This window comes from Podarcis cretensis (assembly GCF_951804945.1).
Source record: "Podarcis cretensis genome assembly, chromosome: 1".
In the NCBI taxonomy this organism is placed as follows: Eukaryota; Metazoa; Chordata; class Lepidosauria; order Squamata; family Lacertidae; genus Podarcis; species Podarcis cretensis.
In genome coordinates this window covers 22,771,564-22,788,031 of record NC_137170.1, presented here as the reverse complement: position 1 = coordinate 22,788,031, position 16,468 = coordinate 22,771,564, and the positions used below count along the sequence as shown (strand labels likewise).

Below are 16,468 nucleotides of genomic sequence, written 5' to 3'. Positions count from 1 at the left end.
AGGCAGCGTACAGAGGCCTCTCACTGTGAATATTGAATAAAGACTCGGTAAGAGCTTCCTTGTCTACTTCCTTGGCTGTCTGCCGTGAGAGGGGGGGATGATCGGAATTCACTGAAACCTGACAAGCATGTTGAGATTCTTGCACTGCAGGGAGATGGACTAGATGACTCTCAGGGTCCCTTCCAACTCTATGATTCTAAGTCACTACCCTTCAGTCTTGTTACCTCCTCTTCCACAATATGGGGATAATACAGCTTCAGGCACCTGGTGCAGCAGCCTTAGGCTGTGTACACAATACAGCTTCATCTGGACCCAGTGCACTCCAGCCCCTGGTGTTGAAAGCCATGTATGCATGATATTATCACACTAGGCAGCTGCAGATGAACCCAAATGCTCCATTTTTAACTCCCAACAGCTTCTGAAAGTGGGTCAAAACTTTACAGAGGTCCCTAACCAGGGATTTTTTTTCCACTGTAACTCAGTTCTGGCACTTCTCAGGTGGGCACCAATGCCATTATAAGAGAACAAGGGAGGCGTTCATGGTGAGTTCTGGCACCTCTTTTTGGGAAAATGGCACTCCCCTACGTTAAATGCCTGCTTAAGTTCACTGTTCATTTTGGCCTAGTGCTAATATTAGCAATCACTGCATTTTGGGTCTGATCTGAGAACTCATTCTCTCTCTCTCTCTCTCTCTCTCTCTCTCTCAGGTGTTGTCTGAATTAGACATTGTGGTCCCTCTTCAGCTACTGATCAGTATGTTTTCTGATGGGGTTAATTCTGTAAAAGAGCTGGCAAATCAGAGGAAATCAAGAGTAACGGAACTAACTGGGAACCTTGCAGCTCGAAGGGTAATTCATTATCAGATGACTTTTATGATAAGAGGGAAAAGCATGTCTCACCTCTTTTGGCAAAGGCAGCTGGTGAAATCCAGTGAAAACGTAGTGTGTTGTTTTCTAAACTCCACTGAATTCAGTGACAGAAGAGTGTGTAGCGTTTGAAACTGAACACACTTACTGAGAAGTAAACCATGGTGAACCTGGTGGGGCTTAATTGCATGTACAGATGTGTTTATGATCAGAGCCAAAGTTGGATGTGATTTCATCCTCTGCAGTTTTATGTTGTAAACCACCTTGTGATCTTCAGACGAAAGACAGTATATAAATGTAATAAGTTTTTAAGGACTTTTGTGCGAATGTTTTTTTTTTCTTAATTTTAAAAAATGTAAATGGTAGGTGCATTGAGTGGTTTCAACCTTTTTCCACTTGCTGGGGTTCCATTCTGGAGTGCCCTATTTCCCCAACCCCTGCTATTTGCATAGGGAAGGAAATCTGTTTGTGTGAATGGGAGGTTTCTTCCCAATACAAAAAGCATGTGCCTAGCGCCCAATCCGTTGGGATCAGAGTGGGTAGTAAAGGGTTAAATTCTCCCTCTACCAGGTTCCCCATTGGGACCAGGTTCTCTGAGCTTGCTGTTTACTTAAAAACATTCAAGCAGTTTCTAATTGTGTGAATGGTGTCCCACATCTTACTTGACCCTCGGTCACATCATTCTAACATGAGTTAAGTCAGAGCACCTATATTTCTCTGTATTATGCCTGTGAACAGTTTCGTTTTAAGAAATACTTCATCAATCCCAGTAAGACATTTTTAAACCACTTTGTAGATGTGCTTAGGTGTGATTTCTGGGAAGATACCTTTGAGATATTGTTGTCATCTTTTCCTTTCTTTATTTTAAAGTGATGTTTAACTCATGTGCAGCTTGGTCAATAGCAGGTAATAATGATGATCTCCATGCTGTTTTTTGTTTTAAAAAAGATTTTGCTCCATAGAAGCCTGCCGTTAAATGCAAAGAAGCAAGGCAGGGCATTTCTCCCAAATTATTTGACGACCCTACTTTAAATGAACTGCCTCCTTGTTTCTATGGCAAAATGTTGATGTGTTTGCTTCATGCTAGTCAGTCCACAAGAGCTTAGCATTGATTTTGTGCATGTTGGGTTCTTCATACTTCTCTAGGTGAGCATTGCCTCTGATCCGGGGCACAGAGTTCAGCATAATACTCTGAGCCCGTTCCCAAGCCCATTTCAGAGTCCTTTTCGCAGCCCCATGCGAAGCCCCTTCCGTAGTCCTTTCAAGAACTTCGGGCACCCAGGAGGAGGAGGAGGAGGAGGAGGAGGAGGAGGAGGAGGAGGAGGGAGGGCTATTGACTTCGACTGCGACGATGAAGAAATGAATCTGAATTGTTTCATCCTGATGTTCGACCTCATCTTGAAGCAGGTGACAATGCAAAAGAGAATTCTGGCATTTTAAATGAGGCCGGAAATAAAGCTCCAGAGTGATGCATGAGTTTCTGGTGGGTTATCTAATAACGCTGTTGTTGTTTATAAATGTTATACATGGGAACCATGCAATATCCAAGAGTGCGAGTCACTTGTGATGCTTGGTTCTGCATTTGCACAATGAGATTTTGGATGCATAGAATAGTCTCAGCTTGTTTTCTGAGATCTGATTTGCAAAGAGAGGAACACATATTAGTGTAATGGGTGGCCCAGGAAGTTGCAGCATTCCTTGTTACCTAATCCATGTTCATGTAAGTAGCAAACAATGTAGCCCAAAGAAAGTGAGAACCTGGTAAAATTGGACTTCACAAGGTTGTGGATGCATTTCTTCCCACTTGAAGTTGGTGCGGCTTTGGGACAAAGCAAATCAGATCACATGCTGCTAACCCAGGACCTAAGCTTCCTATTCTCTACTCATATTATTTGCTGTTATTTGGGCGATCTCCTCCAGCCTCACATTTTGTAGACTGGTTAGAGAACCTGCGGCACACCAGCCACCTCTGAACTCAAACTCCCCTTACCCCCTGCCAGTATGGCCAGCAGTTAGGGATGTTGGGGGCAACATCTGGAGGCCCCAGATCACCCACACCTGCTTTATTCCCCTGATAGAGATTGTTTACTTTCAACAGCAGCTTGGCAAGAAGAATTTCAACAGTTGCAGTTTTTCCTGGTATGGAGGAGTAGTGATTTTCACCTGTTGACTTCTGCCTCTTACGCAGCTGTTTTGAAGGCATGGAACATCTGTCTTTCTTTTTTAAAAAGAAAATAAGTAGCCTAGGAGGTGCTTGCTTATAGATTTTGTCTTATGCCAATAGTATGTGTTTCAGTTGCTTCGATAATTATGCTCCTTAAAACTTGCTTTTCAGATGGAATTGCAAGATGACGGCATTACCCTGGGTTTAGAGAACAGCATATCCAAAGACATAATTTCTATCATCAACAATGTGTTCCAAGCCCCTTGGGGTGGCTCTCATACCTGTCAAAAAGACGAGAAGGCCATTGAATGCAACCTGTGTCAGTCCAGTATCTTGTGCTATCAGCTGGCTTGTGAGTTGCTGGAGAGACTAGCCCCCAAAGAAGAAATCCGGCTAGTGGTAAGCAATAAACAAATGTGCAACAAACAGCGCACACTACCCTCAAGCAACACCTCTTGCTTGTACCTGTTGTAGACTCAGGGATGCTTTGCATATTGCCTGGATGGAAAAATGCATGCGTTTAAGTGTGTAGAAACCACTTACTTTTGCCTGGCTAGAACGGAGCCTATTGTACAAAGTTAAGAGTTGCAGCCATTGTTCTCCTTGCTTTTGCCTCTGCCCTGTCCACCCCCAGAACGTGGCTCCTGGAAGGTTGCCAACCAGCGAATGTGGCCCTTGGGCTATAAAAGGTTCCCTGCATAACCACCCTGCTCTGGCTGGCTGAGGAGCCATGCGCACAATTATGAGTGTGGGGTTCTTCCCTTGATGCAGACACCAGGACTGCCTATTCATAGCGTCATCAGAAATTAGCAGTTGCACCAGTCAGGCTCTGGGAAAGGACAGCATGGCAGAGAATCAGTTCAATTTCTCCCACTTCCTGCTCCCCCATGCAACGATTGCTGATTTTTTGATAGGGCAGCACACATGGATAGACCTTAACCCTGATATTGAATCCTGGCTTGCTTGCCTGGTTTAGTACAGTTGCCGAATGCCTTGGAACTGGTACGTTTCGGCTCCCGAACGGTTGGAAAGTGGAAGTGAGTATTCCGGTTTTCGAATGATTTTCGGAAGCCGAACATCCGGTGCTACTTCCACGGCTTCCGATTGGCTAAAGGACACTCCTGCAGCCAATCAGAAGCTGTGTCTTGGTTTTCGAACAGTTCCAGGAGTCGAACGGACTCCCAGAACGCATTGTGTTCGAGAATCAAGGTACGATTGTATTTAGTAAATACAACACAGAAGTAAAATTAAACCAAATCTGTTGTCTATTGATTCATCTTAAGATGTCTTAAGATGTCCTGCTAAGGAATGCTGGATCTAAGAACATGTGAATGTAGGCATCTGAAAATCAACGTCACTCCATATTTGGTTTTTGAAGGAACCTACAGATAATCTGGAGGACAGTCTTCTAGATTCTAGACCTGAGTTCATTATAGGAATTGAAGGGGAAGCAGAGAACAAATCGGCATCGAAGCATGGAGAAAACCCAGGAAATCACACAGAGACAACGGAAAACACAGGTAAACTGGAGATGAGCAACAGTGTTTCAAAACTTTACAACCGCCTGGATTTTATGATGGCCACCAAATCTAGTGCTTGTTTGATGGGATGAATTCAAACTCTTTCAATACATCCATGTCATATATTTAAAGCATACTTATACCACTTCAACAGTCATGGTTCCCCCACCACCTGCACAAGAATTCTGGGAATTTTGGTTGATCATGGATGCTGGGTGTCATAGCTGTGTGAGGGGTCTGCACCACAGGTTGCCCCTCACCTGTGTCAAGGAAAAAACATTTGGCCTCCACAAACTGGGGCCTAGGCAATCTGAGCATATAACACCAATTTTATATCTGCTACAATGTTTGCCAGTGTGTTTCTGGTTCAGTTTAATGTGCCTGTGATTACCTTTAGATCCCTAAATGGCTTTGCACCAGGTTATTTGAAAGACCCCCTGTACGAACCTGCCTAGACCCTAAGATCACAACAACAACAACAACAAACAAACCTTTTGTCACGTAAAGCATCCTCAATAAACACACGAGATGTAACCGGCTGTGTTCTTAGATAAATAAGGTATACTATTCATTGTATCAAATTTCAACAGAAGTAACTCATAAAGTTCAACAAACGAACAAAGCAGAAGACCCAGTGAATCAGATCATTCTCTAGTCAGTTCATGCATAAGGTCCATCTGTGTAATGGTGTCTATTCCACCTGTCTGTTCATAAAGTCCAAACAAGCCAAATGAAAGGTTGTTACAGTTCCACAAAACCCTTTCACAGAGTCTAGACAAGGATTTCCGGAATATTGGCCTTGTTTCGCCATCCTGGGCTTCATCAGTAGTTAAAGCACTTTGAATAGTATACCTTATTTATCTAAGAACACAGCCGGTTACGTCTCATGTGTTTATTGTAGACCCCAAGATCAGGCACAAAAGTCTTGACAGGTGGATATGATCTGTCAGGTTGGTGAACCTGAGTGACAGGGCCTATTTTGTGCTGGCTCTATCCTTACAAAATGCTTTCCTGCTGGAACTATGCCTGTCTCCCTCGCTGACTGTTTTCTAAACAGGCCTTAGAAATTTGGATGTTTCACCTTGCTTTTAATTTTTGCTGGTTTATTTTACAGGGGATCATAACTGCTGCTGATATATGGGAGCTGTGGGTTTCTTTCTTTCTTTCTTTCTTTCTTTCTTTCTTTCTTTCTTTCTTTTTACAAAATTGTCTGTGAAACTTTGCATGTGCCTTTTTTATAGCAGCCATCAAAAATGACACTGAGAGGAAATTCTGCTACCAGCAGCTTCCAGTGACACTGAAACTTATCTATACAATATTGCAGGTAAAGTTTAACTTCTTTTTTTAAAAAAAAGTATTTATGGATTTGATTATATCATAAAGTGGTCTCTTGATAAGACACTCCCATTGAATAATGATTTTGCGACTGGTAAACTGTGGGGCACCATTTGTTTCATCATTTTGATAAACTCTTTAAGTGGAGGGGGGAAGTAAGATAAAGAGCTCCCCCAACCTACTGGAGAAGATTTTGGGTGCAGGAGGAGGGGTGGGAATGACAAAAATGAAATCTCATTATGTAAGTAGACGTTTGTTCCACTTGTATGCTGATATCATTGTATTTCTCCCTGAAAGTGTGTGTGCTTTTCTTTTAATAATGTTTACTGGTTTTCAGTAGTCACAAGCACAGACAATCTCCCAGAAAGTATTAACGTACGGGCAGCTTAAATTGCCCTGAGTCTCTATTGCTATTTATGTTAATATTAGTTCATGGTTCAATTGATGCAGTTCTGCTTTAGCTCAGAATTATAGTACCAAGTCTTAATACTTCTGCTTGGCGTTTCTGATTAATTGCATGGTATTTTGTCTGCTTGTTTCTAAATTTGGCAAAGGAAATGGCACGGTTTGAAGAGCCAGATATTCTATTTAACATGCTCAACTGCTTGAAGATTCTCTGCCTTCACGGAGAGTGTTTATACATTGCAAGGAAGGACTACCCACAGTTCCTAGCCTACATTCAGGATCATATGCTGATTGCCAGGTATACTATTTTCGCCCAAGAAAAGAGCTGATACTTTATATGAAGCTAGTGCAAGCTTGTAGGATAAAGCAGCAACCAGGTGTTTTGGACTGCAACTCCCATCAGCCCCAGCCAACATGGCCAGTGGTCAGGCATGATGGGTGCTATAGTTCAAAACATATGGAGGTCCCAATGTCAGGAAAGACTGGGCTAAAGCCAATCAGTTATGGGTGACAAGTAACAAACTACTAAGTGTTTCTTTCAAATCTGCATTGGGGAGCCCACATTGGGGAGCCTGTAGAACTTTGTTCACAGGACCATAGAATCGTAGGGTTGGAAGGGACCCAAGAGTCATCTAGTCCAACCCCATCAATTCAGGAATCTCGGCTAAAGCATCAATGACAGATGACCCTCCAACCTCTGCTTAAAAACCTCCAAGGAAGGAGAGCCCACAACCTCCTGAGGTTCCACTGTTGGTGGACCCCAACTCGCCTCATCTCCTGCCAGCATGGCTAATGCTCAAGGGTGGTAGGAGATGTAATCCAAGAACATCAGGAAGGCCTTCACCCCATCCCTGTTTCAAGTCCATTGTTAGATTTAAACTAGTGGTTTGTGGAGGGAAACCACTAAATTCATATGCAGGTGATCAAAGGTAGAAATTGTGGCCTTGTAGACAGCCCTGGCCATATAATTCTGAATACCAGTTGAGTTGTTGAAGACCGTAGGAGGTCCGACTGAGCTACCCTGTATATAGGAAACAGTGTCAGCACACATCATTTGCTTATCACTCCTATTTTGAACCTGCCATTTGAGTGGCAGGGTAGTGGTACATCTGGGTGTGGTGGGAAGATAATTTCTCCCTGCATCTCCTTGAGGGAAAACAGTGCTGGAACTGGGTTCTCTGGCTCTCCAGGGAGGAGTAAGAAGTTCCTGGAGGAGCTGTTCCCATTGTGCTCTCAGCAAAGTAAAGCAACCATTTTGTGAAGTTGGGAAGATAAACAGATTGCAAGCTGAGCGTCACCTCTCTCTCTCTCTTCCCCAGCTTATGGAGAGTTGTCAAATCGGAATTCTCCCAGCTTTCTTCGCTGGCGGTGCCCCTCCTTCTTCATGCTCTGTCTCTCCCACATGGAGCCGATATTTTCTGGACCATCATCAACAGCAACTTCAACAGCAAAGACTGGAAGATAAGGTTTGAAGCAGGTAAGCTTTTAACATTAAAAAAAGATGTAAGTGTGGAATCTGTGGCCCTCCAGAACCTTTGGACTACAACTCCCATAAGCCCCGGTTAGCATGGCCAATGGCCAGGGAGGATGGGAGCTGTTGTTGTTTCTGTTTATACCATTTCTATTTTTGCACTTCCTTGTTGGCCAGCAAACAACAGAGCAAGAAAGCAATACAACTAAAAATAATTGGGTTGTGCAGTGGTCAATGTGGCACCTGGGCCAAAAATGGTTAATCCCCCCCAATGTGAATAACAAATGCCAGCCATTTACTGCCAAGTCTTTTGCCATGAACTGAATGGGGGGAAATGTGAGTTTTAAGCAAAGGAAATGAAACAAACCTACATATTTCCAGATATTTATTGCATGAGAAAATACAAAAAGCAGCTGGCTATGGTGTCTCTCCTTACTCTAAAGCCCACCTATTTTTCTGGTTGTAAATTGGTGCCAGAAACCCAGGATTATACCTTTCCAGTGCCCTATTGCTTGCTGAACCTCTCACACTTCTGCTATGATGAAACGATGGAACATTTAGCTAGCCGAAGACCCACTTTGACCCGGGACTGACTGGCACAATGACTATATGTTAGTTACAACATCCAAAATTTTTCTGTCAAACCTTTCTACCCAAAGCTGAAAAGGGACCTGGAAGTGAACGGAAAATGTGGGTCTTCTTTCATGGGTGTTCTCTCACAAAACGTCCCATGGGCATCTGGTTGGCCACTGTGAGAACAGGATAGTGGACTAGTTGGACCGCTGACCTGAGCCAGCAAGGTATTTATGTTCTTAATGTCTGATTAATGTGTTCTTTTCTTTATCTTGGGACTTTGCTGTCTGCTACAGTGGAGAAAGTAGCTGTGTTGTGTCGGTTCCTGGATATTCACTCTGTGACCAAAAACCACTTGCTGAAGTATTCCTTAGCACATGCCTTTTGCTGCTTCCTGACTGCTGTTGAGGATGTCAACCCAGCTGTGGCTACCAGAGCAGGCCTGTTGCTAGATACCATCAAGAGGCCAGCTCTGCAGGTAGGTTAACAGTGGCAAAGGAAACATGGTCAAACCCAGCAATATACCAAATGGAAGAGTCCGCATTTTCCAAGCACAATTCAAAGTGTTGGTGCTGACCTTTAAAGTCCTAAACGGCCTCGGTCCAGTATATCTGAAGGAGCGTCTCCAACCCCATCGTTCTACCTGGACACTTTGGTCCAGCACCTTCTGGTGGCTCCCTCACTGCCAGAAGCCAAGTTACAGGGAACCAGGCAGAGGGCCTTCTCGGTAGTGGCACCCGCCCTGTGGAACACCTTCCCAACAGATATCAAAGAGAACAACTACCAGACTTTTAGAAGACATCTGAAGGCAGCCCTGTTTAGGGAAGCTTTTAATGTTTGATGGATTACTGTATTTTAATATTTTGTTGGAAGCCACCCAGAGTGGCTGGGGAAGCCCAGCCAGATGGGTGGGGTATAAATACATAAATATTATTATTATTATTATTATTATTATTATTATTATTATTGTGCTATTTTCTGAGTTTGCTTTCTTGCTAGGGGCAAACATGTCAAAGATGCGGTTTGACCTGTTTACGCAATCTCTCAACGTTCTTGATGAAATTGCGATATATTATTCCGTCCTATATCATTTTTGTCAGCTGTGATGAGCTGTGTCAAAGCAGCTTGGCTCCCTGCCCATGCCACCTGCCTGGAATTAAGCCCCCATATACCAAAAGGGTGTGTGGAAGCATTATAAGCAGCAGAGAAAGTTGAGGAAAGGGAGGCAGGAGGGGGAGGAAGGGCCAGTGAGAGGACAATTGTACGGGAGTGAAAGGGGCGGCTAGAAATGATGCAGAAAGTTTGTAAGGTTGGATAAATGGTTTGCAGGAAGTGGTGGGGGAGAGGCTGCCCCAGCTGATTTCCTATGATGAGTTGGGGCTGTTAGGTCCCATGGCAGAGACCAGGAGTAGGTCTAGGCCACAGGTTGCCCACACAATGCCTACACCTCCACGTGCAGAGGTCCACAAGGTTGTGTGCCTCTGCCTCCCTCTCCACTTGAAATTAGGTTCAAAAGTAGCCTTCAATTTAGAAGGAGCTGGGATAACTCAGTTGGTAGAGCAGGAGACTCTTAATCTCAGGGTTGTGGGTTTGAACCCCATGTTGGGCAAAATATTTCTGCACCACAGTGGGTTGGCGGTTCTCAACCTGTGGGTCCCCAGATGTTGTTGGATTACAACTCCCATCATCCCTGAGCTCTGGCCTTGCTAGCTAAGGGTGATGGGAGTTGTAGTTCAACAACATCTGGGGACCCACAGGTTGAAAAAGGCTGGATTAGATGATCCTCATGGTCCCTTCCAATTCTACAATCCTATGATCTAAGGCTTTTTTGAAGCCTAATTGTAGTGGCTGTGGAAGGTGTGTGTAAGCCCTAGTGACACCACAATTAATGTGTGTGTGTTTTACCTTTGCCTTTTCATTTCTCCTCTCTAGGGCCTTTGCCTTTGCCTTGATTTCCAGTTTGATACTGTCGTCAAGGACAGGCCCACCATCCTCAGCAAGCTTTTGCTTCTTCATTTCCTCAAGCAAGACATTCCGGCGTTGAGCTGGGAATTCTTTGTGAATAGGTTTGAAACCCTCTCTCTCGAGGCACAGCTTCACCTGGATTGCAACAAGGAATTCCCATTCCCAACGAGTAAGTGTCACTTCCTGATGTGACTTTTTGGTGTGGGTGGGTGTTTATGTAGAGGGGATAATATTGTCACAGTTAAATGTTCCTCACCTTTATAAGGCCTTCTTGTTACAAACATGGGGTAGAAGGCCCCATGTTTGCAACAAGAACGCCTTCTATATGTTCTGCTTCATTGGTGAGGGAACAGCTCCCAAGAACACCTGTTAAATTTGTTGATGACTCCAGAAGTACAGCTCTGCTTTTATGGGAACTACCTTATGGGAGTGAAATTCCCTGCCCCAAAAGTTCTTAAAAAACAGACAAACAGAGGGAGTGGCCTGGTTCATAAACCATGGTTTATCAGTCATGAAATCAGGACTCTGGTTTAAGAACTCCCTCTAAATTAACGTATGAAACCAGGATCTTGTGCATATAACCCTTTTATATATTTATAAAGTTAGTTATGAAAGTATTTTTATACGGCTGTATCATAAAAGATTAGGGTGGAGTACAACATTGAAACATAAAACTCCACTTTAAAAAATACAGAGAATCTTCAAAATGGCTGACTAATAAAAAAATTGAAAAGTTGCATTGGCCTGTGGGCATCAAAAGGTCTTCCATGAGATACCTGAAATGGTCAGTTGACTATTATATTTACATCACAAGCGGAAACATAATTGTTTAGATTTTCTGCAGACTGCCTCTGGTATGATGTTTTAATGTGTGATGTTCTGTTGTGTTTTTGTATATTTTGTTGGAAGCCACTCGAGTGGTGACTGGGGCAACCCAGTCAGATGGGTGGGTTATAAAATACTACTACTACTACTAGTAGTAGTAGTAGTAGTAGTAATAATAATAATAATAATAGAAAATTCTGGTTAGAAACCATGATAGCTTTGCTGAAAATGACTGATTTTTTGTGGGATGGGATGATAATATCTGAACTGGTTTTCTGTATCAGATAAAGTTTTGTTTGTGCAGATGTTGGGTGAGGCACATCTGAACTCCACATTTAGTATCCGTCGCTGCTCATCTGCCGAAGGAATGGGGCTGACAATCCAAAATCCTTCTTTTTCAACGAGATGCACATGGTGCTTTGAAGGTGTGGGGTTCCCTTGGAACAATTTGGTCTGGAACGTGCCAAGAAATTAAACTTGACTTGTTTCATTCTATTCAAAAAGCGATTACGGCTGTCCGGACGAATGTTGCCAACTTAAGCGATACAGCGATGTGGAAAATCAAGAGAGCTCGGTTTGCCCGGAATCGACAGAAGAGCGTGCGCTCTTTGAGAGACAGTGTGAAGGGCCCGGTGGAATCCAAGAGGGCACTTTCTCTCCCAGAAACCCTTACAAGCAAAATCCGTTGAGTATTGTCTCTGCTTCATTCTCCTTTCTTCTAAGTGGAGACTGGTTTTCATGCATGTCTGAATAGGTTTCTATTTCAGATGGATGTAAACATTACTCTAATAGGTATAAGACAGTAATTTTTACAAAAAGGAATACGGATTAATTAATTCTTTTAACTCTTGTTATTGCAACACTCCATAGCATGTTCCTCAAAGTATTGTTAATCATATATGGGACATCATATGAAATATAATCTGCTACATTGCTTCCCAAACTCCCCTTCCCACACAGACCACTTGAAAGTTGCTGAGGTACTTAACAGACCACTTACTGATGTTCCTGCCTATTTGTGGCTATTGTAAGGTGCTATGATTTTTTTCTTCTGTTTTTCTTGTTCCGTTTCATTTCTTATATAGTATGTTTTACTGTATTGCAGTTTGAACGCAATAGATATCAAATTGTAATGCAATGTAAAAATTAAAGAAGTAGTAAAAAAACCCAGTTAAAGATCAGTACAGTGGTATCTCAGGTTACATACGCTTCAGGTTACAGACTCTGCTAACCCAGCAATAGTACCTCGGGTTAAGAAATTTGCTTCAGGATGAGAACAGAAATCGTGCTCTGGTGGCGCGGCAGCAGCAGGAGGCCCCATTAGATAAAGTGCTTCAGGTTAAGAACAGTTTCAGGTTAAGAACGGACCTCCGGAACGAATTATGTACATAACCAGAGGTACCACTGTATTTGATATGATGGATGCCGTCATCTCTCGTCTTCAACCACAAATCCACAGACGCTTTGTGGACCACCTGAATGAACCTTGGACCACATTTGGAGAACTCATGATGTCCTAGACACTTCTGTTTAATACTATTGTTCAAGGTTTTCCCCCCTTTGTTTTTCGTTCTGTATCAAAATCACTAGACATGGCAAAGAAGCACTTGATCAAAGCACATACATCATAGAATCATAGAATTGAAGAGTTGGAAAGGGACCACGAGGGCAATCTAGTCCAGCTCCCTGAAATGCAGGAATCTTTTGCCCAACATGGGATTCGAACCCATGAGAGTCTCATACTCTACTGACTGAGCTGGAACTCTTTAGGTTTTTTCAGTAATAGTTACAACATGTGCCCTGTCCCTGAGTTATGGGTGTGGCTGCAGACTGTCTTTCGTCTAATATTAACAGGCCTATATTTTTATTTTTATTTAGCTAATAGGCTGATGAGGCATGAGCAATCTGCTCCAGCACTTGGTGGGACACCAGAACAAACTCAAGGTACATGCTGTGTTTGTGTACAGTCATGCAAATATCCAGATATTTTGAGTGTGAGAAGGAGGTGTGGTTCAGTCCAGTCCTCACAATGATCATGTTTAGCATCTAGACAGTGATTTAGAAGAATAGACCCATAGGATTGTAGAGTTGGAAGGGACCCCATGGGTCTTCTAAATGTGGTGTTAGAAATAAGAAATCAAATTCCACCCACCCCAGTGCCTACTTTGTTCTCCTTGTTGCAGTTTGGTAAATATAGTGCAGAGGAGTGCAGTAATTAAATAGTACAGTAAGGCAGGTGGTTGGAAGAAGAAAGAGACTTAAGGTTTGTTACTCCTGGGAGACAAAGCCATTCTGAGTATAGCCTTTGCAATATGGAGGCACAAGAGCACACTAGCTCATACGTGGACTAACTTGGAGAAAAAGCAGGAAGGAAGCATGAGCCTCAGTTTGCCCAGTATACCTGAAGGAGCGTCTCCACCCCCATTGTTCAGCCCGGACACTGAGGTCCAGCTCCGAGGGCCTTCTGGTGGTTCCCTCACTGCAAGAAGTGAGGTTACAGGGAACCAGGCAGAGGGCCTTCTCGGTAGTGGCGCCAGCCCTGTGGGACGCCTCCCCATCAGATGTCAAGCAAGTACATAACTACAGTACCTTGGTTCTCGAATGCCCCAGAACTTGTACGTTTTGGCTCCCGAACAATCGAAAACTAGACGTGAGTATTCCGGATTTCAAACATTTTTTGGAAGCTGAACATCCGGCACTGCTTCTGTGGCTTCCAATTGGCTGCTCCTGCAGCCAATCAGAAGCCACATCTTGGTTTTCGAACAGTTCTGGAAGTCCAATGGACTCCCGTAATGCATTCCGTTCAAGAACCAAGGTACGACTGTATCTGACTTTTAGAAAACATCTGAAGGCAACCCCGTATTGGGAAATTTTGAATGTCAAATGTTTTACAATTATTATGTGCTGTAAGCTGCCCACAGTGGCTGGGGAAACCCGGCCAGATGAGTGGGGTATAATTTATTTATTTATTTATTTATTTATTTATTTATTCATTCATTCATTCATTCATTCATTCATTCATTCATTCTGTCACTCCCCATTGGCTATGGTAACTTATTGCAAGCATCATTGCTTTACTGCCAAACCTCCATGCCTATAAACATCTCAGGAACATGCCAAGATTCCTTCAGGAGGGACGTTTAGTTTACATCTCCCTTGTCCTATCAGCCATCTATGCATTGCAATGTTTTTCTTTTTCTGTGCTAATAGGGCAGCCTTCTCCAGAGAATGACAACACCATAAAGGACCTCCTCCCAGAGGACGCTGGCATTGACCATCAGACTGTCCACCAGCTCATCACAGTGTTGATGAAGTTCATGGCCAAAGACGAGAGCAGTGCAGAGTCGGACATCAGCAGCGCTAAAGCCTTCAACACGGTCAAGCGCCACCTGTATGTCTTAATGGGCTATGATCAGCAGGAAGGATGCTTCATGATCGCTCCTCAAAAAATGCGCATTTCAACATGCTTCAATGCTTTTATTGCGGGGATTGCTCAAGTAAGTCAGCTTTATATTCCATGTCCAATTCCCTGCATTTTTATTATTATTTTGGTGCAAGCCACTGGATTACCTGTTCATGACTTCAGGGCCAGCTCCAGGTTTCTGTGGCCCCTGGGCAACACATAATCACTCTGCCCCTTCCTCCTCTGATCAGGCAAGTAATAAAGGCTGTTGAAAAAAGATGGTACTGGTGTTTTGGAGGGATGTTATAACCACATCAAATGAAGCCTACTTCATATCTTAGCTCCCAAGCTACCAAGACAATGCTCTGAACCTTGCCTGGAAAATTTGTTAAGCCTGGAAGACTGTTCCATGGAAAACCATGGAAATTTTGGCACTGATTTTCCTGTGCCCTGTTTCCAGTAACCTGTTTGCGATAATACAACAACCAGTTTGCAAGCAAACCCCCGGTCTGGAAGCACCGTAGGTCTTATAAAAGATGACGGTGTTCATTTCACAAAGCAGAATTTGCAAGAGAGAGACAAGAATGTGGTTGGAGACAGGGTGGAGTTCAATGTAGTGTTCAGGAGATGGTTCCATCAGTGCAGGAGTTTCTGCCTGCCAGATGGAACAAGCTCCCTTCTCCTCCTCTTGCATATAGTCCTGGAGCAGATCTGGGGGAGCAGGGAGATGGGGGGGGAGCCCCATTGCACTTGTGAGTGTTCTTGCACTGGTTTCCACTAGCAGAATGAATCCTGCCTTCTATCAGCCTCTTGAATCGTCAGTTCAACTTTTCAGTTCCTTCATCAGAGAAACCTGGTTTCTGAAAGATGTTCTTTTCATTCATTTGGATATTGCTGCTGTTTTCAAAGGGGACGGAGATGCCTTATAAACCTGGATATCATTTGGATGCTGGTCCACCAGAGGGTGGTGTTGGACAGGTTTTTGTGAAAGAGACTGTAGCTGTGACCTGCCTGGATATCTCTTGTCAAGGATGGGCAGTATTAAGTCCGAGCAGGGATGGAATGTTAACCATTAAGCAAAGGAGCATCACCAAGCAAGTGGGCTAGAGCAGGGGTCGGCAACCTAAGGCCCATGGGCCAGTAGCAGCCCACGAGACTTGTCTAACTGGCCCATGGCAACCCCTGCCGCCGCCCCCGCTCTTACCGGCGTGGCGTGGGGACCGACTTCCAGGTTGATGGCACCTTTGCACACAGGTGCTCCTCTGACCCTGATGTGCACTGGAAATAGCGTGTGTGCATGTGTGCAGGATGGAGAAGCACCCATGCACATATGCTATTTCCAGCGCACTTCCGGATCAGAGGAGCACTGGTAATCGCGTGTACGCATGTGCACGGGCGCTTCTCTGACCCGGAAGAGCGCACGTGCACACACATTCCAGCCCATCCTCCGATGGATGGAGCGTCGACCTGCCCATCCTTCGATAAGGTTGCATGTCCCAATATAGATAACATGCCCATGCTGCTCCCTGCGTTGGTTTTCTATAAAATGCCTTATGGTTGAGATGGTGATTGCTGTTAGTAAGAGGGCCTAAGAAGAGTCCTGATGTCAGCACCCCATGTGCCACACAATGGCCAGTCAGGTGCCTGTGGTAATTCCACAAGCAGGACGTGAAAGCAACATCCCTCTCCTACTGCCGTTCCCCAGAACCGAGTATTCAGAGGCAAGCTGCTGCTAATCCCAGAGGTAGCCGAAAGCCATCATAAGAAGAGCCTCCTGGACCAGGCCAATGGACCACCACCTAGTTCAGCATCCTGTTCTCACCACGGGCACCCTGATGCCTGCGGGAAATCCTCAAGCATAGGTGCAGCAACACTCTGCTTACCTGCGATACCCAGAAACTGATATTCAAAGGCATAACACCTCTGGAAGCAGAGGAGGAA

At 44.1% G+C, this 16,468-nt stretch overlaps 1 protein-coding gene across 7 annotated transcripts in view; it reads left to right on the top strand.

The window, feature by feature from the left end:
* Nucleotides 1-16,468, top strand: part of UNC79 (unc-79 homolog, NALCN channel complex subunit) — a 124,521-nt gene that overhangs the window by 49,985 nt on the left and 58,068 nt on the right. For 6 of the 7 annotated variants that reach the window (XM_079947648.1, XM_079947649.1, XM_079947647.1 and 3 more), the window contains 12 exons: nucleotides 708-848; nucleotides 2,013-2,273; nucleotides 3,202-3,429; nucleotides 4,409-4,550; nucleotides 5,792-5,874; nucleotides 6,440-6,588; nucleotides 7,610-7,767; nucleotides 8,631-8,812; nucleotides 10,267-10,468; nucleotides 11,629-11,808; nucleotides 13,003-13,068; nucleotides 14,335-14,621. In XM_079947648.1, coding sequence (XP_079803774.1) covers nucleotides 708-848; nucleotides 2,013-2,273; nucleotides 3,202-3,429; nucleotides 4,409-4,550; nucleotides 5,792-5,874; nucleotides 6,440-6,588; nucleotides 7,610-7,767; nucleotides 8,631-8,812; nucleotides 10,267-10,468; nucleotides 11,629-11,808; nucleotides 13,003-13,068; nucleotides 14,335-14,621 — 2,079 coding nt within the window. The remainder of the gene's footprint in view (nucleotides 1-707; nucleotides 849-2,012; nucleotides 2,274-3,201; nucleotides 3,430-4,408; nucleotides 4,551-5,791; nucleotides 5,875-6,439; nucleotides 6,589-7,609; nucleotides 7,768-8,630; nucleotides 8,813-10,266; nucleotides 10,469-11,628; nucleotides 11,809-13,002; nucleotides 13,069-14,334; nucleotides 14,622-16,468) is intronic. The other variant, XM_079947646.1, reaches the window with a different exon arrangement.